We start from the raw sequence: 24,873 nt of genomic DNA, 5'->3' as shown, positions 1-24,873 counted from the left end.
TATATTTTTTCTTTAATTTATAGAGATTATTAATTTATCGATATACTAATTGAACCAAAAATTTAATTTGAGACTATAAAATTATATTATTTTATAGAGATTTTTAATGTAAAATTATATTATTTCCTTAATAAAACATTTTGATTGTTTTAATCATTAAAATTTGTATTTATAACAAGTAATTTTTAGTGTATATTAGGTGTTTTTCAGATTTAATTCAAATATACAGAACTAATCAGAAATACCCATCGCGAAAAGTAAAAACCATTGAAAATAAAACAGGTTCAATATGAATTCCCAGGATGACCAAGCCCAAACGTCTTTCTTCTGTACAAAGCCCTAATATCTATTGGAGTACTTCACGTGAATGGAATATTTTTTTGGTAAACTAATGGGCCGGTAAAATTAGGGGTCCACACGAAAATTGTATAAATAGTCGTGTGTCATCATTGCCTTCACCCTAAACTGCCGCCGTACAACTATTCTTTCAGATCTGAATCGATTCAATCGTGGATTAGTGGTATTTTTTTCTGTCTCTTCTTTTTTTTTCCTTTCAGTTTTCGATTTTGTGGAGCTAGATAGCTTCCAAGTTGATTTTGATAGTGTTTTGATTAAATCATGATTAACTCTGGTCTCTTAACTTACGTTCTTGGCTTTGGCTAAGAGACAGTTCTTAGTTTTTCTTGGTTTCAATTAAGAGACGGTTCTTAGCTTTTCTGAGTTAAAATTTAAGAATCGTCTCTTAAATAAAAGATATAAAAACTGTTTCTTAGCCGAAAAGTAAAAAAATATCCAATCATGAGTTTAAAATCCAGTTAAGAGACCTAAGTCAATCATGCCTTTAGGTTTTTGAGATTTTGTTTTTGAACTTTGAAATAAACTTAAAATATAAGATAAATTGTTAGTATAAAATTTTGTTTCAACACAAACCGGTTGTCTTTGTTATGACATTAACTTATAGTGACAATTTCTTTTACATTTGTGAAGTTTCATTCACTATACATAGGGTTGGGCGTTCGGGTACCCATTCGGGTTCGGTTCGGGTTTTTCGGATTTCGGTTCTATTTTGTAACACCTTCGAGATCCCATTCTAGTAAATCTACAAGTACGGTTGGGGTTCGGATATAACACATCGGTTTCGGTTTGGTTCGGATAATATCCGAAGTAACCATATACCATTCGGATTTGGGTTATATCAAATCGGTTCGGATATATTCTAAATAAAATCTAAAATTTAATAGCAAAACATAAAAAAAAATTATTTATATATAATAGAGTATTTAAAACATTAATTTAAATGATAGATACTTATTGTTAGATATCATGTTGAAATAAATATGAAATTGAATATTTGAAGTACATATTTATGTTTTAAATATTTAAATGTATACTAATTTGGACATTGGGATCGGTTTTTTCGGATATTTTTGGGTTTTCGGGTTTTTCGGGTTATCCATTCGGGTTCGGGTATGTTTTGTAACACCCTACAAGATTCATTCGGATATTTTTAACATTTCGGATTCGGTTCGGTTCGGGTTTTTCGGTTCGGGTTCGGTTCGGATTTCGGGTTACGGGTTTTATGCCCAGCCCTAACTATATAGATATAAAATAAAAGTGGAGTGAATTGTTTCCAATGTTTTGTCTAAGTTTCTTCAAGTTAGAAGCAAGCTTTTGCTTTCTGATATGCTGTTTTTGTGCTGTCTTTGATTTCATTTTAAGTTTGAGTAACAATAATCATTGAGATGTCAATAGTTAATACAATATCTTTTCTTTATAAGACTATTTAGAACGAAAAACAAAGATTGTATCTCTTGAACATATCACCCTTCCATAATAGATCTCTTTTTTTCATCTAAACTCAGTATGCGGAACAATTTAACTTGCAGTTCCTGAAAAAGTAAATGGCTCAAACAAACTTGCCTTTCAAAGTTGGTCAAACTCTTGAAGTTAGATCTTTTGAAGAAGGATATCGTGGAGCTTGGTTTCGATGCAAGGTAATTTAACTAGACTCTACTTTAAAAGAAATATTTGAAGTCTTTGTGCATTCATATGCACCCTACTTCTTAAAACCCAACTATATCCTCGAGGTGAATGGTTGAGGAGGATGAGCCTATGAAAAAAAGTTTTTGCTTTGCGACTTATGAAATCTTTAAGTTTCCATCTAGAGCCAATACTAGAATCATGATATCTTTCAAAATACATTTACATTACTAATTTAAGGCAAAACTGATTGGTGACATTGGAGTTTGTTGTTCAGAGACCTCAAAAGAACATACATTTAAATCCCTTTGATCATGCATGCACCTTGTTCCCCTTTTGTTGATCTACATCTAGCTACAACTTCTAAAAAACATTTACGAATAAGTAAACATATGTTGTGGGTTTGAAGTCCTCACATCATTTGAACATGACACCTATGAGCTCATGCTACTGTCAAATTCTGAATCTCAATTGATGTCAACATGTTTATGGACTCAGGTTATGAGCAGCTTGTACCCTCCCTCTATAGATCTTTGTACTAAAAAAAGAATTAGCTTTTCTAGAGAGACTGCACTCCCAGACTCTACTACCTCTTGGATCTAAAGGTCTTTGTACCCAGAAAATTCTGCTCTATATCTCTCCCAGACTTTACTTGCCATAGACTGCTTCCTCAATGGGAGAGTTTTCTTTCCAAGAAATAATTTGCTCGTTCCTTAGAGAATTAGTTCTTTCGCTTGAGACATGCTCTCTTTTCTTAGAGAGAGTCGACTCTCTTTTCTTCATATAGAGTCGATTTTTTTCTTCTGAGAAAAAAGAATTGGCTCTCTTTTTTTCTTTTTTAGAGAAAGACACTCCTTTTAGAGAGACTCTTTTAATAGTGAGTCTTTTCTTCCAAGAGATAATATGTTCTTTTGTAGAGAGTTCGTTCTTTTGGAGATAATTCTCTTTGGTTAGAGTGAGAGCATCTCTTTCTGTCAGGAAGAGAATCTCTCTCTTTTTTTGAGAGAGCATAGTCTCTCTCAGAGAAATTATCCCTTTCTTAGAAAGTGGTCTAAAATTAGATTAGCACAAGAGTCATTCCATCAATTTTGCTTTGAACTTGTCCCGAGTTATAGCTGGTTATTGTTGCTCTCTCTATCACACCCAATGGAAGGCTGGATCATTCATATAGACAAAGTGAGGGAAAGTTTTTGGTATACATGTGTCATTAGGTCTCAAAATATTTATCAGCATGAGTAAGCAAACTCAATAGATGTATTGTCAAATGATAGGGAGAGTTCAACGGTTTCTTAGCAAGTTGCTACCGATCTTGGTGTCTCCTAGTAGAGTTCTTGTGGCACTGGGTGGTGCTGGAGTCATGTGGGGAGTTGCTTTAGATACCAGCAGCTTCGTTGAATTAACTAGTGTCTCCAACTCTCTAATCAGTTTCTTCTGACCTTTGTTCAGCATCAGTGCATCTGTTTTAACTTTGCATCTGTCACTACATGTTTTTGATCATGATTCAGCATCACATATATCTCTGAAAAACCTAACCACTACATACATTCACGAGTGTTGTAGGTTATAATTAAAATACTCCCTCCGTTTTGCAAAGAGTGTCGTTTTAAGATTTTATTTTTGTTTCATAAAGAGTATCGTTCTATATTTTCAATGCAAATTTTTAAATAAAATTTTAGTTTTATCCATATTATTCTAATGCATTAATTAGAAAGAAAAATCTATTTAGTGTGTGAACAAATGGTAAAATAGAGTTTTTAGTTGTTTTTTTAATGTGTACAAAGCTTCCAAGTGACATTTATTATGAAATAGAATGAGTAATAAATAAAAAAACTTAGTGACTGTGTACTGATGCATCGTACCAAAATTACAATTTTATATTAGAGATTAGGAAGATAAACATGCATTTAGTCCAATTAAGTATCACACAGCATCCATTTTTGGTTAGTACTCATCTTTCTAGTGTTTGAGATGCTCTCTTATTATCAGATATAAACATATGTTAACAGCTTTGTTTCTAATGGTTAATTAGATATTAAACATATACACGAAGGAGGGGAAGCTGTTCTACAGCTTGAAGTATCTTGATTACGGTACCGAAGGTGAGTGTTATCATCCTCTTTTACATATTTTTTTTGTTTAACTAATAGTATACTATTTTCACAATATTTTATAATGCCTAGGCATGAATTAACTTTTGAAAATCTTATATGGTTCAGATATATATCACACACAAGTTTATCAACGGTTTGAAGAGGAGGAGAAAGAGTGGCTGATGGTTCGACCATCATATCCACCATTTTATTATGAGCGCTATGTCCGGAAAATCGAGGCTGATCAAGCACCTCTGGTTGCCGTGTATGGCTCTCGGAAAGTAGGAGACTTGGTTGATTGGCGGTATAAAGGCTGTTTCTGGTGTGCAACGGTTATGGAACTGGAAAGAAATGCGTTACAGGTACATAGAAAACCAGATTGGTGTTGTAAAGTTGTTTGTTATCCATTCTTTCTTGTCCTTTGTTTTCTAAGTGGAACTGTCAATTTGGCAGATTGAGTTGTTTCCACCACCACTCGGTGAAGGAGAGACTTATAAAGCTTCGCGCGCAGACGTGCGTCCAACATTAGATTGGTCACTTGAAGATGGCTGGACAGTGCCTTCTATGGTTAGTTTGTCTTATACGTGATTTTGTATTTGTTTTCTTTTTGGTATCTTCATTTGTCAATAGTTTGCTCATTTTGTTTGATCACGTGGTGGGTGTTGCAGGATGGACGGAAAAGTCAAAGTGTTAAACTCTTGAAACGTGAAAAAGGAGGTTAGGTTTTGCTACTTACACGGGCAATGATTCTATTCTCCTTTGTTTGCTTGCTTTTGAAATTCATTTGGTTTTCTTTCACCCTTTTTTACACTAGATCATGTACCTCAAGATGTTTGCCAAACTGGAAAAGAGCAGAAGCCAGAAAGAGCCAAGAAGCAGAAGACAGAGAGAGTCAAGAGGCAGAAGACAGAGGGAGACATGCAGCAAGTGAAAGACAGTGAAGATATTCGACTAAACATCGACCAGTCAAATTCAGTTGAAGCTGCTGTTTGTGACTTGGAAGAGCTTATTGTTAGAATTGAGTGGATAAAAAAGATGCTAAGCCCAGATGTTGGAGAAGTTTCAACGTGGAAATATCAAGACCACCGCCCATCGTCCAAGGGAATGTGATATCGATAGGTTTGTGATCTTTTTACATCTCTCTCTATTTAACGTTTTCTTTTATATACATGAACAAGATCTTTAATGTGAATAGAGATAAATTGGAACTTTAGAGTATTGTTTTTGTATCTTTCACTTCTCTAATTGTATTTTGTTTTATTTGTTTCAGGTTTAGCTGTTAGGAGGTGGAAATTGCTAGTGAAGTTCGATGAAGAAACCATGAGCGAAATGGGAAATGAGCGAAATGGGAAAGAAGAGTTTTGTGCAACACCAGAAAAGACTTAATGATTAGGTGGGCTGTATATACTTTTCCAGACGCCCTAAGAATGCTTAGAGCAGTACACATGTTTTGGATTTTAGTTGGAAACGAAGGTAATTAGCCTTTTTATTGGTTGAGAGAAGAATGCGCTAGTATATTTTTTTTGATTAACCTCCAAGCCTATGGATGGATTTAGACAAATCTTCAAACAGATAGACATAAATAAAGGTTCATACCCATGTGGATGTACATGTTAAGTTAGATAGACTTAAAACCAATTGCTGATAAAATGAAAGATCCATCTATTTTATATATTGTTTAGGATTCCTTCTAATTATCGATGTGCTACATTTTTGTGTCTAATACACTTTTTCGAGATGATGGTTCTTTGAAAGTCAATCTCAGAATGTTCGGACAATGATCGATAAGTCAACTTTGGCTTGGGCTGGATAGATGTGGATCGGGTTAGACTGCATGGATCGCACTCTGATACCAAATTAAACTAGATGGGTTACTCATCTTATCACCAATTGATTTGGTTTTAGGTTGGAAATCCATCTAACTTAGCATGGTATTCCACATCCATCTAACTTAACTCAACTTAGTTGGGAATTCAATACATCTGATCTTAACCCATGGGTCCCTAACTAATATGTTGATTCACACGATTAAACCTTATTTCTTAGAAGATCATTTTGTTTTAAGCTGATCCGGCTCAACCATGTTTAATGGTTTGAGTTTTCAATGGATAAATAAAAAAAGATAAATAAATTTGATAGTATAGGTAGTTAAAATAATTATATTAGTAGAGCTGTGCATAACACCAAAGCAGAAACTTAACTCGGTCTGAAAGTAAACCTAATCAAGCTGGAAAAGACATGAATGAATTTGTTGTAGAGTGGTACAATATATACACAATCTGATTGCATAAAAAGACATTTTTCCAAACGCTCTCTTGCATAATGATTTGTTTCACCTTTTTCTTGTCATTTTGAATGATTCCTATCTTGAGAGTTATAAACTTTCTCAAGTTATCTTTGTGGTCGTAGTACTGGACATGTGTGATGAATGACGTACCAAGCCGAGTAATTACTGATCTATGCTGATTTTCTTGTTTTGTGAACCTTCTCATCATATTCACGAGAGATGCATGACTATGGATATAGCCATTTATAAGATGCAGCTTCTTATTCCCACATTAACTGAAGGAATTTTCAGATCAGTGTTAGATGTAGCGCTTCGACATGGTTGGGAACTCAAACAACTAGACGTTCAAAACGCCTTCTTACACGGAACCATTGATGAGGACATCTATATGCACCAACCACCGGGTTTTGTTGACAAGAACCACCCACATTATGTGTGCAAATTGGAGAAAGCTCTATACAGACTCAAACAAGCCCCAAGGGCATGGAACTCCCGCTTCAGTCAATACGTCACAAGCCTTGGCTTCATCTCTACCAAGTCTGATGCCTTTCTCTTTGTCTAAAACATAAACAAGACTTGGCTTACATGTTATTATATGTTGACGACATTATCTTAACCGCCTCGAGCAAGACGTTAGTGGCAAGGATAACAGAGAGACTGAAGTCTGAATTTCCAATGACTGATGGGCAGATTGAATTATTTCCTTGGTGTGAAGGTGGACTATAACAGTGCCGGTCTCTTCTTATCTCAGAAGCAATATGCGTTAAACATCATTCAGCGCGCAGGTATGAAAGAATGCAAACCTGTTTCAACACCTTCAGACGTAAACTCCAAGTTAGCGGCAGACGAAGGAGACAAGATAGATAATCTGAAACAGTATAGAAGTCTAGCTGGGACATTTCAGTACTTGACGTTTACAAGACCCGACATCGCCTATGCAGTCCAGCAAGTATGCTTATTCATGCATGATCCTCGTCATACTCATCTCAATGCATTGAAGAGAATAATACGTTATGTACAAGGCACTACCAGTTACGGTCAGCAAATGTACAAGTCAGCTTCCTCCACGATCACAGCCTACTCCGGCGCTGACTAGGCTGGCTGTCCCGACACAAGACGATCAACCTCCGGTTACTGTGTCTACATTGGTGAAAATCTCATCACTTGGTGCTCCAAGAGACAGCCACTGTATCACGCTCCAGCGCCGAGGCCGAATATAGCAAACACCGTTGCAGAAACATGTTGGATTCGCAATCTTCTACTTGAGCTACACCAACCGGTGTCTAAAGCAACATTGATCTTCTGCGACAATATCAGCACAGTCTTCCTATCATCCAATTCCGTGAAACACCAACGGACAAAGCATGTTGAAATAGACCTCCACTTTGTTCATGAAAAGGTTGCAATGGGCCAGGTCACAAGACAATCAACATAGTTGTGGTGTTTTGGCCATTAACAGCTTCCCTACGAATTTAGAAGAATAGAAGATGAAGTTAGGTTCATAATAACTACATAAACAAAAACACAATTAGACATAAATAAACATAGCTTTAACATGATGCATTCTCTATTACGACTTAGACAATATTAGCCTCTCTAACTTCATCCACCATATGATCAAGCATATTAAACAACAAATTAGAGTCTTTCACAAACTCTGGAACATCAACTGATTTGAGGAAGACTGATCCATTTGGAGAGTTAACAAAGAAATTGATGATGTATTTTTGTACAACTGAACCACGCCATCCATCAGACATGATTAAACAACCTTTTGCTACCTATTCTGCTTTATGTTCCACCAGCTGATTCTCAGTTTCCTTGACTTATTTAACCAAAGAAGAAATCGTAGTTCATACATAGTTGTTGGCTTAAATCCAGAATCATATTGGAGCTACTAATTCAAATGCCTCCTTGAAACTGTCATAATTGGCTGCATTGAAAGAAATCTCTGCATTGTAGAACCACTTTGCAAACTCAAAAATAATATTTTCTGTCTTTTCTTCTTTTCAAGATAAGAGGAGCAACGAACCTGTCCATTGGATACTGACGTTTCTTCAGCTTAGGCTGACATGGACGTTTTTGACTTTGTTCTTCTACTTCATCATCACAACTGGTTGTTACATTTGGAGAGCAGTTTTAGCTTCAGCCTTGTTAATGAGAAAAGTTTTGACTTCTTCGTTCATATGATCATGGATTTAGAGAATCACAGTCAGATAACTTTTAACTAGATGTTGTTTAACATGTAAAACTTAATCATTGGTGACTTTACCACAAAAGTTACATATCCATTATCCAACAACCTAACTTCTTAGGATCAACAATTGCATACTTTCTTGCTAGATCAACTAGCCGAAGTAGACATGGTGAGAATAAAAAAGTAGGGAGATTCAGAAAATAGAGAAGAAGCAAGAACCAAAAGATTTATGGAACCAGAAGTGCAAAAAAAATAGATTTGGATAGTGCATGAGTTGTGAGATATCAAACTAAGTTCCACATTAGAGAATTAGACAAATAGTGTCTAATATAAACATAAGTCTAACTCTAATTAGTACGAGATCTTTTAGAAAGGAATCCAAAAGTAAAATCATGCGGACCAGCTTTTTAGGTCCAAAATGGACAATATCGTACTTATCGGACAATAAAGAGTTGGACATGAGCTCACACAAACCGAACAATTGATATTAGAGCGGTTTGACGAAAAATCTGCAAAGAGACCTAAATATCTTTCGAGAGATGTCTAATACATAAAGAGAAATTCAACTCTAATTATTACGAAGTCTTTTGGAAAGGAATCCAAAAATAAATCCATGCATACCAACTTCTTAGACCTAAAGTGGATAATATCATACTAATCGGACAAAAAAAAGTTTAACATGCATGGCTTTCAAAAATCCAACATGAGTCACGATGCAAATATATTTTTTCACAAATGTAAAGACATAATCAACCAGTTTTACGTGAATTGAAGTTTTGAAACTATAAACAGAAAATAAATATAATCTTAATCATATATAATTCCTTTTTCGAATCCAAAACTAGTTTTGATAGGAATCTTACCTTTAGTCGCATAACCAGTGACACGTGATGAGGCTTGAGGCTTCCAAAACAACTTGTTAAGCTGTGAATCCCCAACACAGGTCGCCTCATGCATTTAGTGAAGGCCTCAGCACTTTTTAAACCCTGTTCTAAACTAAACAATTAAGTCCTCATAGGCTCATAGCATGAGATATAGAAGTCCAACCACCTAATTAATCATCAATATGGCACGAGTATAACGCATAATTCAAAACATCTGAACGCTCACAGCTAAAGATCAAACCAATACTGCAACATAAGTAAACAATATAGATCAGTAGAAAAAGATGATCTCAAATACCTGGTAGTAGTGTCATGAAGACAGAAGATACGGTTTGATGGTTGAGGAGACTCCAAACAGGGAGCCCGAGACGCCAAAAAGGCCAACAAAAGCACAGAAATTCCCCCATGTATTTTTGGTACAGTGTTGGTCTTTCCAACTACTTCTTTTGTACGGAAGCTATAGGTTATAACCAATCATTATATAATTTATATTGAGTACCTATATCACTGTGTATTAAGACAAGCAAGAGTTTAACGTTAGAATCAAACACATAGTTACCATAAACGATGAAGAACTCGCAGGAACGTGAGGAAACCATGTTGACAAAGACATTAAAACCTGGTAACTTCGAGAACTGGATACAACTCAATGAGAGCAGAATTGAATTGTGGTTGTCAACAACCTTTAGAAGCTTCTATCCATGGAGTGACCTTTGACAGAACCTGGTTTGGGATCCTCGCCGACTTCTTCCGACCATTGGGGAGTTTTAATCTGGACTGTGGAAAGTTTAAAGCTGAAGCTGCAAAATCAATACTTTGTTGAAACCCTATTTTTTGCCGAGAGAGAAAATATCCTAACAGCCCTAGTTTTATGTCGTATCTCTCTTTCTTGGAATACAAGTTATTTTATAGCATATTTCCAGGGAATCGTATTTTCCATAAATTAATTTTCTATTTCTATGGTTTAGATATGTCAGACAAAAATATTAATTTGATTTGCTATTTCTCCGACGAATTGTTGGAAATTATACTTATAATATTAGTTATTATTCAGTTATCTCCAATTTTCTCCTTTCATTAAAATATTAACACACATTATACTTACACATGTAAGTGTAGCTAATAGCGATGTATAAAATACGTTTTTTTGTTGGAAAGTTAAAAGAGAAAATATTTAGGATAGTATTAAATTTTTTTGTCACAAATATAACACACAAGAAAAAAATGATCAAAAATATTTCATTAAAAAGATTAGTTTGCATTTATACACCTAAAGTTAAGTAATCGAAACCTTAGATTTTATAGAGTTAAGAAAAAAATTTGGGATTAAAGTTTAAAATTTTACTAAAAATTTAAAAATAAAATATGGAAAAAACATAAAAAAATTCCAAAAATAAAAAAATTCAAAAAAAAACAAAATAATTTATAAAAAAATTTGAATCTGAAAACAATAATCTGAAAGTATAAAAAAAATAATTTTTATTTTAATTTTTTATATATCTAAGGTATAAAAATATTTTGACCTCTTAAATTGAACATTTTAATCATTTTCTTTTTTGTGTGGTATTTTTATGATAAAAACATAGAAAATGTTTATTCAGGAGAATTGACCAAGTTAAAAACATACATTTTAATAAGAAATTATCTTTATCATCACAACTAAAAAATAAATTCATTTTATTAAAAATAAATTAAGAGTCAGAGTGAACTATCGTAAGACCCAAAACCTTATCCATCCAGAAGCCACAAAAACTACATCGTTTTAAAATAGCTGACAACAAGTGCAAAAACTCTTATCAACATCAAAGGCAGAGGAAACCACAAGCCCAAAAAAAAAGTTATCAGAGAGGTTAGAGCAATGGCAGCGGTGAACTGCCTCTTCTTCAAGCTATCACATTCACGACATCTCAAACCCTCAAGGCCTTCTTTTTCTTGCTCCGCCTCACAACCTTCCCAAAACAACATAAAGGTAAACTACACATTATCACCATCATCGTCAAGAGTTTCCATATAGTGCAGCTTGAGATCAAAATGCTACAAATGTCAATATCAGGTAATCATAAACGGAGCTGCAAAAGAGATAGGAAGAGCCGCTGTGGTTGCTGTGACTAAAGCCAGGGGAATGGAGTTAGCTGGTGCCGTCGACAACCATTTTCTTGGCGAAGATATTGGCTTGGTGACTTAACTCACAACACATCTGCATATTACTTCCACCTGGTTTTGGTTTATCTATTTGACTCGACTCCTTTAACTCTAAATGTTCCTTTAGCTATGTGACATGGAGGAGCCTCTAGAGATACCAGTAGTGAGTGATCTAACAATGGTCTTAGGCTCCATATCTCAGGTTCCATTATTTCCAAACCTTTCCTTCTCTATTGTTTCCCACCAGAGTAACTTCTACGGAACAACCTAAACGAAAAATATTGTTGGTAGGGAAAAGAAGTAGGAGTTGTGATCGACTTTACAGACCCATCAACAGTGTATGAGAATGTAAAACAGGTAACTGAATAACAACTTTTTTTTGATCAAGCTCCTTGTTATATCCACTAAGATGGAGAAATGGTCTTTGATTTTATCAAGGCAACTGCGTTTGGGATGAAGAGTGTGGTGTATGTACCTAGGATCAAGCCAGAGACAGTATCAGCGTTGTCTGCATTATGTGACAAGGCCACCATGGTGAGCACAGGGTGAGATACTCTCAGCAAATTCGTTTTGTTGTTTTCTTTTCTTTGTGAGGTCGAGCTTGTCTTGGAGCAACAACTGTTAGACCTTAAATGGCCCATGTTAATCTAACTTCTCCCTGGTTGGTTTGCGTTATAAGGGATGCCTTGTAGCACCAACTCTGTCCATAGGATCTATACTTCTCCAGCAGGCTGTGATCATGGCTTCCTTCCACTACAACAATGTAGAAATCGTGGAGTCAAGGCCGAATGCATTGGTATGATTAAAAGAAAATCTAACTTAGATTTCACAGAGTTACGGTTTTAAATTGACACAATTTGGCCTGGTGCTCAAAACTAATTAACATATAGAGTACTTGGCATTGTATATAGAGAATTAGCATGAATCGAAGTACATATAATGGGTATTAAATCACAAGAAGTGGCTCTAATGATACCTATGAAATGCAGGATCTTCCTTCTCCAGAAGCTACACAAATTGCAAACAACATATCAAATCTTGGTCAGATCTACAACAGAGAAGATAGTTCAACTGATGTTCAGGTAAAGCATACATAAGCTTGCAGAAAGAATAACAAAGATGAACTAGTTAGGATCATATACATATTATAGACAAACAGAGCTGTGTGTTTCCTTATTTTATCAGGCAAGAGGTCAAGTAATAGGAGAAGACGGGGTTCGTGTTCACAGTATGGTTCTACCTGGACTACCGTCTAGTACACAAGTCTACTTCTCAAGTCCAGGAGATGTAATTATTATTAATTTATTACAGTCTTCTATTTCAAAATCAAACTAAAAATCATGTTCTCTAACACAAACTGCTGGACACAGGTTTACACAGTTAAACACGACATACTTGATGTAAGGTCCCTAATGCCTGGACTACTTCTCGCTATCAGAAAGGTGGTACGCCTCAAGGTAACAAGGAAACATGCGAGAATTGTCCATCAATTGATGTCTTACTTTTATTTAATGACTTCTTGTCCTTGTTCTCTTTTTGGTTTTACAGAATTTGGTTTATGGCCTCGAGAAATTCCTGTAGGAACTGAAGTGTTCCGCCAGTCATCAATCAAGATACGAGTCAAATGTTACAATTATCAATCAAGATTCTTGTAGCTCATGTCATCCTGCAAGTCATAAGAAGGAAAACACATTAAAAAATAAATTATAGAAATAGGTTTGATATTTCCTTTCATGATAATACATACGGATATTCATTTTTACGGTGAGGACACTAGCAAATTCAAATAAGAAACCAATTATCCTAGGACCTGGCAAATACGATGTTCAATGCTTTTGGTCGTGGATACCAAAATATTTTTCATTTTTGGGTGGTACCAGATAAATTAGCAAAAGGAACAACCACTCAGCTCTGGTCTCACAATTAGATACCATGAGAAGATTTTGTCTTAGTTTGCTCAATTTAACAAAAACGCACAAAAAAGAAAAAAAAGGGAGAAGCAACAAATCCTTATTATCATATACATCCATAAGAACTAGCTAACCTCTGAATTTATCAGCCATGGCTCCAATCCAGGCTCTATCTTTATCGCTATATGCATATCCAGCAGTAGAAGCCACCATCAAAAACCCATCCACTTTCTCCGATTCATTTACATTTCGTAGCAGAGGTTGCACAAAAACAGAACGCGTCCCATCAGGAAGAACATCCCACGACAATCCAGAACCTAAAATCAAACTAAAAGTTTAACATATATGCAAAAGAGGGTCGCCGCCACACTGCTGAAAAAAAAAAACTCAAGGAACACAATATATACCTGCATACTGAGGGAAATAAAGAGTCTCCTTAACATCAGCCAGGCCTATCTCATCAGTCTTTCTCTTGAACCAGTCGTGTAGTTGAGCCTTTGACATTTGACCAGGGCAGTTCCAGTACCCACGAACGCAAAGCTCACCTTGAATCGATATCATCTGAAGTAAGAAAAAAAGTAAACTTTCTTAGTAAAACAGAGAACTAAGAACAAGGAAGGAAGGCTTGAACACCATACCACAGCTACGGTACTTGTATTCCTCAACAAAACATAAGTTGACCAAGCCAAATCCTCCTTCAAAGAGTCTCCAATACTTGATGATATCACAAAAACCTGCTCTCCCTCTTCAGGTAAGCTTCTCTTCTCCACTTCAGTACCCTAAAACAGTAAAAGCTTATTTCACTAAATATGCCGAAACAAAAGCAGTAAAAGGCAAATGTAAAGAAGATTTTAACCTTGAGGAACTTGCCAAAGTAAGGTAAAGCTGTTGAGAAGGCAGCAAGTGATAACCCTAAAGCCTCTGATCTCTATCACAATAATACACAATCATGCAAGTAAGTCATTGCTACTCTTAACCGAAGTAAACCAAGAAACAATTAAAACGTAACCGGATTAAACCAGGTCTTTCCACATACCAGCTGCGATTCGCTGATTGGAGGTGAAGCTGAGAAGTGATTGAGGAGAATAAGCGATCCGAATCCGTACCCGATCCACCTCGGTAGATAAGATTCGTCTAGACCAGGAATCCCTACAACAACAAAAAACGGTTCAGAATCTCTCTTAAATTGAAGTAAGTTTCAAATTGGAGAAGGGAAGAGGTGTTACCGAAAGTGAAGCGGAGGACGGAGAGATTGAGCTGTTGCTGATCGGACCGCGATGACTCATTCTCCGTACGAGCGAAGATACGTGTAGACCTCGCGGCGGTTTGGGATTGGGAGCGGGGTTGCAGCAAGAAGCTTGGATGGGACGGGAAGTTGCAAATTCGAACACTCATTTCTCTCTCTCTCTCTCTGTCTCAGTCTCTCAGATGGTTGAGAGCTGTGAGAGACCAGAGAGAGAGAGAGTGTATGTATGTATCGCCATTGATGCCTAGTAGGATCGGCCCATTAATGGTATACTGGGCCCAGTTGTTTAAACTAACCCGCTAACTTGAAGTTAATGGTCTGGTAATATGTATTCTTTACATTTAGTTTATTATATATTATATAATTATTTATATCAATAATTTTACGATGGACAATTCTACGATGTGAAAAAATAATTGCCATTCTTAAAAAAATAATTACTAAGTAACTAATTTTATAACTTTTTTTAAAAAAGACGTAAACCACTAAAAGGACTCTCAAATTAGTAAACTTTAAGTGTAGTTTCAGATTTTTAATAGTATTTAAAGAACTTTTTTAATATATACTATTATTCATCAATCGGTCAAACCGGAATTTTAGTGTTTGATACAAGCTTGATTCAACCAATAAGAACTTTCTACATGAGAACTTTCTACATGTAGAACTTCTATATTTTTATCATTTTGTTTATTTTAATTGTAAGATGATCTATTAGATTAATACTAATAAGAGAAATTCTCCCAAATAATTATTTTTAAGTTTTATCACAAAAATAGTTTTCAAAAAATAAAGTGACCAAGATAGTTTTCTTTTTATTTTAAATTTTTTAATTTTAATTTTTAATTTTTTTAAATTTGAAATTTAGTGTTAAAATCCACCCCTTAACTTTAAGCTCTAAATCTATATTAGTTAATCTTTATAGTATAAATACATATTTTACTATTTAATAAAACTTTGTTTAATCATTTTCCTCTTTAAAAACTATTTTATTAAAATAAATTAAAAAGACTATCGACCAGAATTTTTTTACTGATAAATTGCTCTGATATTTGCATCACGCAATATCCTTTTTATCCACACCAAAGCTATTTTATAACTTCGTTTTAAGTTTTGACTAATCTTTTTTTTTTCATCAAAGTTGTATTAAAAAGCCCAAGGGCCATAAACCGTTACATCTCTAAATCCGCAAGCCCAATAAACAAAAGGGCTAAAAATACAAACAACAAAGATGGACCTAAAGCCCACACTTCCAGGCCCACTCCACTACCGACTCAATCGAGGCGAGTCGTCCACGCGTTTCAATCTCCCGCATCGCGGAAACACGCGTCACGCCCTCGCCATCCCGATCAACACCACTACGCCTCACCGTCAAACAGCCGCGCCGAAACCTCTTGTTCATCGGCGCACGCCTGATCTTCTTCTCGGATATCGCCGGAGGCCGTAGCTACAATCATATTTGCTTCGTCTGAGCTTTAGCGGAGAGCTTCATCGAGGGTCTCTCGAGATCTCACACCACCTAAAGCCATCGAACTCCCAAACACACAGATCCATAAAAAAAGGAAAATAACCAAAACCTAATACAACCGCCGTTGACTATAGTAGGACTAAACGGCACAAACGCTAGAGCCGGCCGTTCTCTTTTAACGGAAAAAAGCCACGCCAGAAACAAAAGCCGAACACCCACCGCTTGAATGATGCGACGCCGGGAGCAAAAGCCAAACACCCACCGCGAGTTTGGTGCGACGCCGGAAACTTACGGAAATAGCTTATAGGAACTGAAGGATGGTATAGATCAAGGGCCGGACCGACGGCGGCTGTGGAAGCCCCACCGTCGGCCGGATTTACAGATCTCACTTTCGCTTTTCTCTCTCTATCGCTTTTATCTCTCTGTAAAACAATCCACCGACTAGCGTTCTGTTAAGTTTTTACTAATCTGAATACTAAATTATAATAAACAGCACTTTGGGTTTCAAATTTTAGACTTTTTGGTGTAAAACTATTTTCAACTCTTAAAATCTAGTAGATAAATAACCTTCCACATGAACGTTAATGTTGATTAGAATTACATATGCATAAACAAATATAAATCTGCACATTCTAATTATATTAATTATCTTACAATATAAACAGACTTTATATATTTACAAGCAACAAATATCCTACAAACTAATATATCAAAACAAAACCTTTCAAACAAAAATTAATCGAAATTATGTGTATTTCCCTCTATACTCAAATGGACATATAATCACATAATCTAAACATAGACCACCTTTGGTATGTGTACAGTCTATCTGGAGCATAGAGAATTTGACCCAAACTGGTGAGTTCTGATTCTCTACGACAAAATCACCTACGTGATGATAAAACCACCTCCCTGGTTCATCCAGATGTCGTTCAGACATCGCATCTTGGCCGTCCGATGTAGACAGTTGAAACCTCACTGGTTTGATATCCCAACCATGCACTTGGTCTAGGTTACATGTTTTTCTCCCGCACTTTTTCAAAGGTTTGCCTAAATGTATCTTGAAAAATATACTGTATTTTCCTGGTGCAAATTCAAATCTGACATTTCCCACTACTTCTAACCACCATACTTGCCGGAGATAAGCTATAGATCCAAATCTGAATGGTCAAAAGGTTCAATAAAATGTTAACCGTAGTAAGGAATTAAGAATGAAAAGAAACATAATAGATGCGAGTGTTGTTAAGGGGACAATGTTGATCAAATACTCTATCTCTTAGTTAATCTGTTATAAATCCAACGCTAGTTAGTAGTAACAAAAATTTCTACATATACATGTATATATCAATATATATGTCACTTGACTTATATTTTTAATCTTCTCTCCTTTTTCATTATTTGTTTCTGAACGTCTGGATCAATTATTATCGATTAATTATGCTATTACAATTATGAGAATATTACAAAGACGATTATATAGCCGACAATTCTACCATCTTGTGAGAATACACGCCTGACTGCACCTCTCCGAGCCGTCCTATGAGATCCATGTTCGATGGTACGCTCTTCACCAAGCTGAAGATCTCCTGTAATTCGTTTCTCCATAAGCTGCATAATTTGGTATTTTCTGGGGTTTGAACCCCAGACCTCCGGATGTAGAAGCATTACATGACCCTTAGTCAAACCATTGGACCAAGGGGCTTCATTATTTGTTTTGTTCAATTTTTTTCATTATAACATTTTGATTTGTAGGTGAATATTATATTGACAACAAAAAACTTGCTAACGATAGACTTACCACTAGCAATCTACCAATCAAAAGTGTATTTTTCTTAAATATATTTCTTCTTTTTTGTAAAGGAGGCTATAAATAAATATTAATGTGATATCACGGGGTAATGATTATGTATCTTTATACTTCTCTAAAAAAGGTATTATTATTATTATTATTATTATTTTTTTTTTTGAAAAAGGGCAACTAAAAAAGGTATTATGTATATTTATATTGAAAGATTGTGGATATAGTCTGGATAAAGTTTCCAAAGAGTAATTTTTTTAATGGCAAATTTTTTTTTAAAAACATTTTCTGAGTTTGTTCACGGATAACTATTCATGGAATAAAAATGATATTTTTTTTTTGAGAAACTAATAAAAATAATAGTTGAAGGAAAGCCATCCAATTATTGACATGATGGAGCAAAATTTGGGATAAAGAGAAAATGACATTTCCGTCAAGGAGCCAACAGTTTCCATATTCACTAAACAAAACAGCTCGAGCTTATCTTAAAAGATTCTATATCAGCTATATGAATATTACACGTCATTATACATTTCGTATACGCGTTTATATATTATGTTATTATACGTAAAATTCATTGCATGCTTGTACAATTTGTAGCCAACCCAACAATCACATTGTCATTTTTCCTTATATTATACAATGATTAGTTTGAAAGAGAAACAAAGAAATGTTGACAAAGTCCTTTCTTGAACTAAGTGTTGACAAAGTCGTATGTCTTAAGAAATAACGATGGGTTCAATTAGCACAAATCAGAAAGAGTTTAGGCTTAAATTGTAACTCATCCCTTAAATCTTTGAATGACATCGCTGGTTTTTTTGTCTACACTCTACAGATATTCAGAGGCAATAAGATTTTGGATTTTAGGTTATTCCTCTTCGCACATTCTGTTCTTTTATACTATATTTTTTGAATTTTCTTATATTTATTGTTGTGTAATGTGTTTTGTGCTTGGGTCAGTCCGAACTGAAACATTTCTTATCTTTTGGGATTTGGACTGGGCGACCAGTAAGGCTAGGTTTATATCTTTTTTTATCAATAAATAAAAAATAAAAACAAAACGAAAGAGATGTATAGAGAGAGAGAGACGTAAAAGTGACCTGGACTCGTCGGAAGAAATACGTTCCCAATATCGGCGATCATCAAAGCCGGTTATCTTCATCGCCTTTGGTGATATCGCCAAACACATTTTCCCACTTCTCTTGTCCAACCATGCTTCCTTTTTTTCCATTACAATCCAAACAATTACTTTTATTAATATAACTAATATATAAATAAATCGCAACCAACTCTGGTAAAAGATTTTCATATTATAATCTTTCTGCTTCTTCTTTCGTACACACATGACAAACCCATTCGGTCGACGGATTCCCTTTTAATATTAGTCTTTTTGTTTGAATTTCACGTCAAATCCAAACACATCGGAACCACTGATCCATAAAATGATCCAGATTTTATTCATATCTTCTAATTATATTTCTGTAGAATATTTTCTCAAAAACTGTCTAGAATATATATAAAAAATTGTAACGATCGAGACTGAATTAGACCCTAACGAAAGAAAACTGATTTAAAGTTGCAAAAAATATATTTCGGAATATATAGTGATGCATTGATATTTATAAAGAAATAGTGGTGCATTTTATTTCAACTAGGCAAATTGCAGTGGTTGGCCTTTCTATACATATGATCATGTTTTTGTTTATAATGAAAAACGATCAATACGACGAGAAGATACGAAAACGTTACATAAAGAATCTGTTTGTATAACTTTAGTCATATTCTTATAAACCCAAAACTGTGGAAAATAGTAAAAACTTTATTGTCTCCAGTTCAAAAAGTCGATAGATGGTAATTAAATGTTTTATATAAAATCTATCTTATTAAAACAGAAACATTCTGTTGGACCTAACATTTATTTTGTAAGTTTTTAAATTAAATACACCTTTATACTTTATATTTAAACATACATTAAGTCACTAATGTTCCTTTCTTTATACTACTATCCATGTTTCCAAACAATATACTTATTTCTTTATACTACTATCAATGTTTCCAAACAATATATTTTTTATACTACTATCAATGTTTCCAAATAATACAATAATTAATCTTAGTTATTTATATCTATCATTTTCTCTTTAAAATTTTGTAGAAACGTCATAATTTCATAAATTGCAAAATAGTGAACTTTAAAATTTCGATTATAAGATTACAAATTATGAAACTATTACAATTTAAATCCAATTAGATTACATATCGGTCATCCATCAGTTCAATCGGTTAGTCTCGGGTTTTAGTGATTTTTAATATGAATATTTTAAAAACATAAAATTGAATTGTCAGATCTCCGGATTAACCGGTATAATCACAATCGGGTTGAATTTAAAAATACTGATTTAAATGCAAAATATTTTAAATACACACTCTTTTAAAATAACCAAAATATTTGTTAAATTATTAGTGAATTTTTTCATCGTAAAATATCCCGCGCTTCAAAAGCGCGGGTCAAAATCTAGTTAGTGTTAAATGAGTATTTCGGAAAGAAAAAAACTAGTGTCTAAATTTGTTAAAATTGTTCTAAAAAACTTTTAATTTGTGACGGATTTGTCAAATAGGCTTCCACATAGGCTTATATATACCAATTTTAGAATACTGATTATATTATTGTCTAGTTGATTTTAGGCATGATGGGAACAACTATTATGCTTTAGGCATGATTGTCTAAAGTGAATTCGTAAACAAAATACTAGAAACTAATCTAGATATTTACAATTCCGCCCAGTGTTTTTCTTCTTATACTAATCTCTAAGAATATACAGTATATTTTTTTCTTTTCCTACACCCCAAGAAATATCTACGGGACGTATGTGACCATCAGATATATGAAAGATTCTAAAGACCAAAATATAAATAATTAAGATAAAAACCTTTGTGCCGGCGTCGAAGAGGTTTGGTTGGCAAAGCCTTGCATAGATCTCTTTCGTGCGGCTAATAACTTTGTCTTTTTCTCCTACTTGTTGATCTTCAAGGATTCTTCGGACCAAAAACTTGTAGTTAAGGGGAAGCTTGTGTTCCCACACAGTGTCGGATCTCGACGCCCTATGAAATGACCTATTCACCCTTGCAAGTATGCATATCTCCGGTGGCTCCATGTACATGAACATTGCCGTTATACAGTTCTCAGGCACGTCTTCGAGACCGCATAACTTTCCAGCGTAAGCCTCGGATCCTGCGAGGCTCGATGAAGCTGCCCCCATAGATAAAAGATTGGATGATATATATATGAGTCCTCTGATCTTTATTTTCTTCTTTTGTCTATATGAATTCAAGATTTGGGGTTTGATGTGGTGGAGAAGTAGAAAATATAGGGTGAAAAAAATGGGTTTGACATATTTGCGATTCTTTTGTTCTTTGGCTAATGGAGGAAGTTAATGGCTTTCTTGGTTTTAAAGGAGAGAAAGGGTGGTACGTGGGACCAAAAATTTTATGTGAACAAGAGTTTCTTATAAATTTAATTATTTTACTTGGAAAGTTCTGTGATGTAGTGCAGTTAAAAATGTTTCAATCAATTATGGATGGGAATTCGATAATTTATTATGACTTTTGGACTATATTTATTTGGACCTGTCATTTTTTGGACAGCGATTTTGTGCACATTTTATTCCTGGGAAAAACTAATTAGACGAGAGGGGTGGTTCAGATATTTTTCGATCAAAAGTTAATTTTGGAAAAACTGAAAAAATAAAAATCAGTTGAAAAATAGAAATTCATAAAAGTATATGGAACATCAATCCTTTTTTCAAGAGTTAAATTTTCCCAAAGTTGTTTTTGTACTAATTTAATACACGCAGTGTATATTCGATGGTTTTACCACTGAGAAAATAATTAAAAGGAACCGTTACTAAACTAGTGATAGGCAAAAAGTGGAACTTACAAAACATTATTAAAAGAAAAAAAAGAAAGACTTGTTGGGGAATTTTTAAGGAATATATTCAAAGTGCATGGTTTCATCAAAGATGCTAATCATATCAGTCCTAGTTACCGGTAGAGGAAATTAAATATATGAATATTTTAACTATATATTAACTTTACAAATATTCTTTTATTATTAAAAGGGACCCTTATTAAAAAGATGTATATAATATTATTATGACGAGTGAGTTTTATTGTTCTGAAACATATGGACCTCGTTATACTTTATATAAATAAGTTTTAGTTTAAATATAAAACACTTGAGAATGAGCTATACCTTATCCAGACATAAAGTCATAATTTTATTTTCCACTACAAATTGTAAAAATGGAATTATCATTAACATAAAATGTTCAATATATCGAGCCTAGTGGGTGCAAAAAAATCTAGAAACAGTATTGGGCTCTTGTGGCAAACGCATTCTGCCGATAGGATGGCGAGATATCGATTTAATCATTTGGCAAATGTTTAAATATCATAATTAAATACTTGAAAACTCACGTACGTAGCGTGAAGTTCCCTCGTCCATTGGGTTGTATGTGCCACTTTTTTGTGTTGGTGGTTGAATCTCTTATTCACGGATGTTAATTGCTGTAACCACTCACAAAAGTGAAAGATGGTGGTCCATTAATTCATTTCAGCTTATATGATTCTTGGCATAAAGATAGAAGCGTCGTCCTTCATCATTCTTTAGGCAAATAGTCCATTAGTGGTATAGTTAATTTTACTTCGATGATTGAAGTGACACCTTGCTTATCAAAGTAACTAAATATTTGTTACATTTGATATATAATTGATTCACGTGAACCACGTCTAAGCTAGTAATGATAAAGTCAAAAACTGTCGGATTTAAGCTAGCTCTGTAACCACTGACCTTTATATTAAATAGGTTAAAATAATATGACACCAGCAAAACGAGGATTTTTAAATAACGGATACTGTCGACTCGTTGAAAAAATATTGTCTAAGAGGATTTCACAAATATTTTAGAATTCAAGTTCTGCTAGGAAGTTGAACACCAGACCTGTATTCCGCTGTTTTCCGAAGAACTTTTTTAATGTATCGGCCTAAATTAATACGGCCGCATTCGCAGGTTGGATATCCGGATTTTTGAAATTATTTTGTGATTTGCTGTATATATTATAGATATCTAATTTTTCGATTTAATTTATTTCGAAAAAAATTGATATTCGAAAAACAGATATCCGAAAATAAATAGATATTTACGAATATTACGGATATCTCATATATTTTGATTAATAAAAATAATCTTAAAAATTCAATACAATTTTGTTTTGTAAAATATTTTTTGCATGGTATGTAAGATAAAAATTTAAAAGTAGTGAATTTATAATAACACAAAACTTAAGGAAAATTTTATAATTGTCATAAATTTTTCTTTTTCTTTGTGTAATACTTTTATATAAATAATAGTGTGAATATAATTTGTCAAATCATATATTAGAATAATATTTATTATATATTTTATATATTTTAATTTTTAAATATGATTAAGATATACATGTATTTATATATTGTCGATCGGATATCTGCTTTTCAAAATTTTAATATTTGCGATTTGCTTCTATTTTAACGGATATTAATTTTTAATATTTTTTTTGTTCGAAAGTTTACGGATCGAATCGAATCAAAACAAATAACAAATCGGATCAATTTTAATGGATAAAATATTCAGCCCTATAGCATTAATAGTTAAGAGTAATCCAGATTGTAGTCGAAACAACCTAGTTTGCAATCATATTTACGTTTTCCACTAAAATCTCTTTTTGACCTAGTTTGGCGGGGGGGGGGGGGGGGGGGGATTCTCTTAATTGGAAACACTGATAAAAAATATATAATTCAAAACTATAAAAGGTTATTTTTATTTTTATCTATGTCTTTCTATATTAAATAAAATACATTTTCCAATTTTTTGTGACAAAAACTTAATCTATTTAAGAGAATTGTCGTAGTAAATACTAAAATACTATATAAATACAAAAACACCATTAAAGGTGGTTACAACATGTTTAAAACATAATACATCATTTACTTCCACGTAAAGTCTAATAGTCACTCTGTTTTATATTAGTTATCGTTTTAGGTTTACATACACAGATTAAAAAAACATTTAATTTTACATATTTTTAAAATAAAAATGGCATTATCAATACACCTAACCATGTTTCAACCAATAAAAAAATTGAGCAGAGAATATTGTCAACAAAATTTTACATTGAAAACCGAAAATGATATTTGTTTTGAAACAAAATTTATACCCTACAACGACAGATAATTTAAAAAGGAGAGAATATTATTTTATGTATTAGTTTTTTTTACTAGTTACAAAATATACATTACAAGTTCTACGTATATGTTTGACTATAAGCTCTGGTCAATTCTTATCTTTTTCTATCACACTACGTACTAAAATGTTATTTCACCGTCTCTTATTAGCTAATATCGTATGAATATGGGTTTTAGTGATAAATTCTATCAACTAAAGATTTATCATAAAAAATCTTTTCAACTGGTGATTTTGTAATTATCATCCGTCCATTGTTTCGTTATTTGTGGACAAATACCGTTTACACGGAGCTTAATTTTAGTGATAAATTTCTCCAACTAAAGAATTTTTATAAAAAATATCCTCAACTTGTTATATTATAATTTATCCCCTCAAGTTCTATTTTGCTAGATTTTATTACATTTCATCTATTGTTTCGTTATTTATGGACATATACCGTTTATAAACAAGGCAGACAACGAAATTCAAAATCCCAAATAGAAAATTAAGTCTTCCTAAATAGCAATGAAAATACCATAAAAGACAATAAAACATTAAAACTAGAGGTGGACATTTCAGTTTAAATTCGGATTCGGCTTGGTTCGGTTGTGT

At 33.8% G+C, this 24,873-nt stretch overlaps 5 protein-coding genes and 1 long non-coding RNA gene across 12 annotated transcripts; 3 read left to right on the top strand and 3 right to left on the bottom strand.

Annotated features, from left to right (window-relative positions):
- The first annotated feature begins 387 nt into the window (after positions 1 to 387).
- On the top strand, positions 388 to 5,732 carry LOC108844100 (uncharacterized). Its single transcript, XM_018617308.2, has 8 exons — positions 388 to 520; positions 1,887 to 1,994; positions 4,010 to 4,079; positions 4,197 to 4,432; positions 4,524 to 4,637; positions 4,739 to 4,787; positions 4,885 to 5,189; positions 5,341 to 5,732. The coding sequence occupies exons 2-7, from the start codon at positions 1,902 to 1,904 to the stop codon at positions 5,178 to 5,180; spliced, it is 858 nt and encodes a 285-aa protein (XP_018472810.1). The 5' UTR covers positions 388 to 520; positions 1,887 to 1,901; the 3' UTR covers positions 5,181 to 5,189; positions 5,341 to 5,732.
- Positions 5,733 to 7,039: 1,307 nt separating this feature from the next.
- On the top strand, positions 7,040 to 7,453 carry LOC108845459 (uncharacterized mitochondrial protein AtMg00810-like). Its single transcript, XM_018618665.1, has one exon. It carries the CDS (start codon positions 7,040 to 7,042, stop codon positions 7,451 to 7,453), a length of 414 nt encoding a protein of 137 aa, XP_018474167.1.
- Positions 7,454 to 9,496: 2,043 nt separating this feature from the next.
- LOC130500735 (uncharacterized) lies at positions 9,497 to 10,321 on the bottom strand. Its single transcript, XR_008939298.1, has 3 exons — positions 10,058 to 10,321; positions 9,737 to 9,945; positions 9,497 to 9,604 (listed from the first exon to the last, which is right to left on the bottom strand). It is a non-coding gene; the product is annotated as an uncharacterized LOC130500735 (long non-coding RNA).
- Positions 10,322 to 11,098: 777 nt separating this feature from the next.
- On the bottom strand, positions 11,099 to 14,949 carry LOC108848048 (protein COFACTOR ASSEMBLY OF COMPLEX C SUBUNIT B CCB2, chloroplastic). Of its 5 annotated transcripts, none has more exons than XR_008939295.1 (10): positions 14,717 to 14,948; positions 14,527 to 14,639; positions 14,347 to 14,418; positions 14,129 to 14,269; positions 13,898 to 14,051; positions 13,625 to 13,807; positions 13,083 to 13,246; positions 12,557 to 12,588; positions 12,056 to 12,333; positions 11,099 to 11,847 (listed from the first exon to the last, which is right to left on the bottom strand). XR_008939295.1 is itself a non-coding variant. In XM_018621452.2 (6 exons), the coding sequence occupies exons 1-6, from the start codon at positions 14,883 to 14,885 to the stop codon at positions 13,620 to 13,622; spliced, it is 837 nt and encodes a 278-aa protein (XP_018476954.1). In that variant the 5' UTR covers positions 14,886 to 14,949; the 3' UTR covers positions 13,491 to 13,619. The 5 variants fall into 5 exon arrangements, 1 of the variants encoding a protein (XP_018476954.1); XR_008939296.1 differs by having other exon boundaries at positions 11,099 to 11,387; XR_008939297.1 differs by lacking the exon at positions 11,099 to 11,847 and having other exon boundaries at positions 11,849 to 12,333; positions 12,557 to 12,628.
- LOC108848047 (dihydrodipicolinate reductase-like protein CRR1, chloroplastic) lies at positions 11,276 to 13,342 on the top strand. Of its 2 annotated transcripts, XM_018621451.2 has the most exons (10): positions 11,276 to 11,407; positions 11,492 to 11,614; positions 11,708 to 11,782; positions 11,872 to 11,937; positions 12,019 to 12,114; positions 12,260 to 12,376; positions 12,570 to 12,662; positions 12,766 to 12,867; positions 12,951 to 13,037; positions 13,129 to 13,342. In XM_018621451.2, exons 1-10 carry the CDS (start codon positions 11,297 to 11,299, stop codon positions 13,159 to 13,161), a joined length of 903 nt encoding a protein of 300 aa, XP_018476953.1. In that variant the 5' UTR covers positions 11,276 to 11,296; the 3' UTR covers positions 13,162 to 13,342. The 2 variants fall into 2 exon arrangements, 1 of the variants encoding a protein (XP_018476953.1); XR_001949035.2 differs by lacking the exon at positions 13,129 to 13,342 and having other exon boundaries at positions 12,740 to 12,867.
- A 1,862-nt stretch (positions 14,950 to 16,811) lies between the features above and the next one.
- LOC130494405 (F-box protein PP2-A14) lies at positions 16,812 to 21,445 on the bottom strand. Of its 2 annotated transcripts, XM_056995701.1 has the most exons (4): positions 20,930 to 21,445; positions 19,100 to 19,218; positions 17,695 to 17,776; positions 17,226 to 17,361 (listed from the first exon to the last, which is right to left on the bottom strand). In XM_056995701.1, the coding sequence occupies exons 1-4, from the start codon at positions 21,257 to 21,259 to the stop codon at positions 17,296 to 17,298; spliced, it is 597 nt and encodes a 198-aa protein (XP_056851681.1). In that variant the 5' UTR covers positions 21,260 to 21,445; the 3' UTR covers positions 17,226 to 17,295. The 2 variants fall into 2 exon arrangements, with proteins under 2 accessions (XP_056851680.1, XP_056851681.1); XM_056995700.1 differs by lacking the exon at positions 17,695 to 17,776 and having other exon boundaries at positions 16,812 to 17,361; positions 20,930 to 21,441.
- Between the last annotated feature and the right edge of the window lie 3,428 nt (positions 21,446 to 24,873).

This window comes from Raphanus sativus, unplaced genomic scaffold (genome assembly GCF_000801105.2).
Source record: "Raphanus sativus cultivar WK10039 unplaced genomic scaffold, ASM80110v3 Scaffold0025, whole genome shotgun sequence".
Taxonomy (NCBI): Eukaryota; Viridiplantae; Streptophyta; class Magnoliopsida; order Brassicales; family Brassicaceae; genus Raphanus; species Raphanus sativus.
Note: the sequence above shows the minus strand (reverse complement) of the source record. Positions and strands in the feature narration are given on the sequence as shown.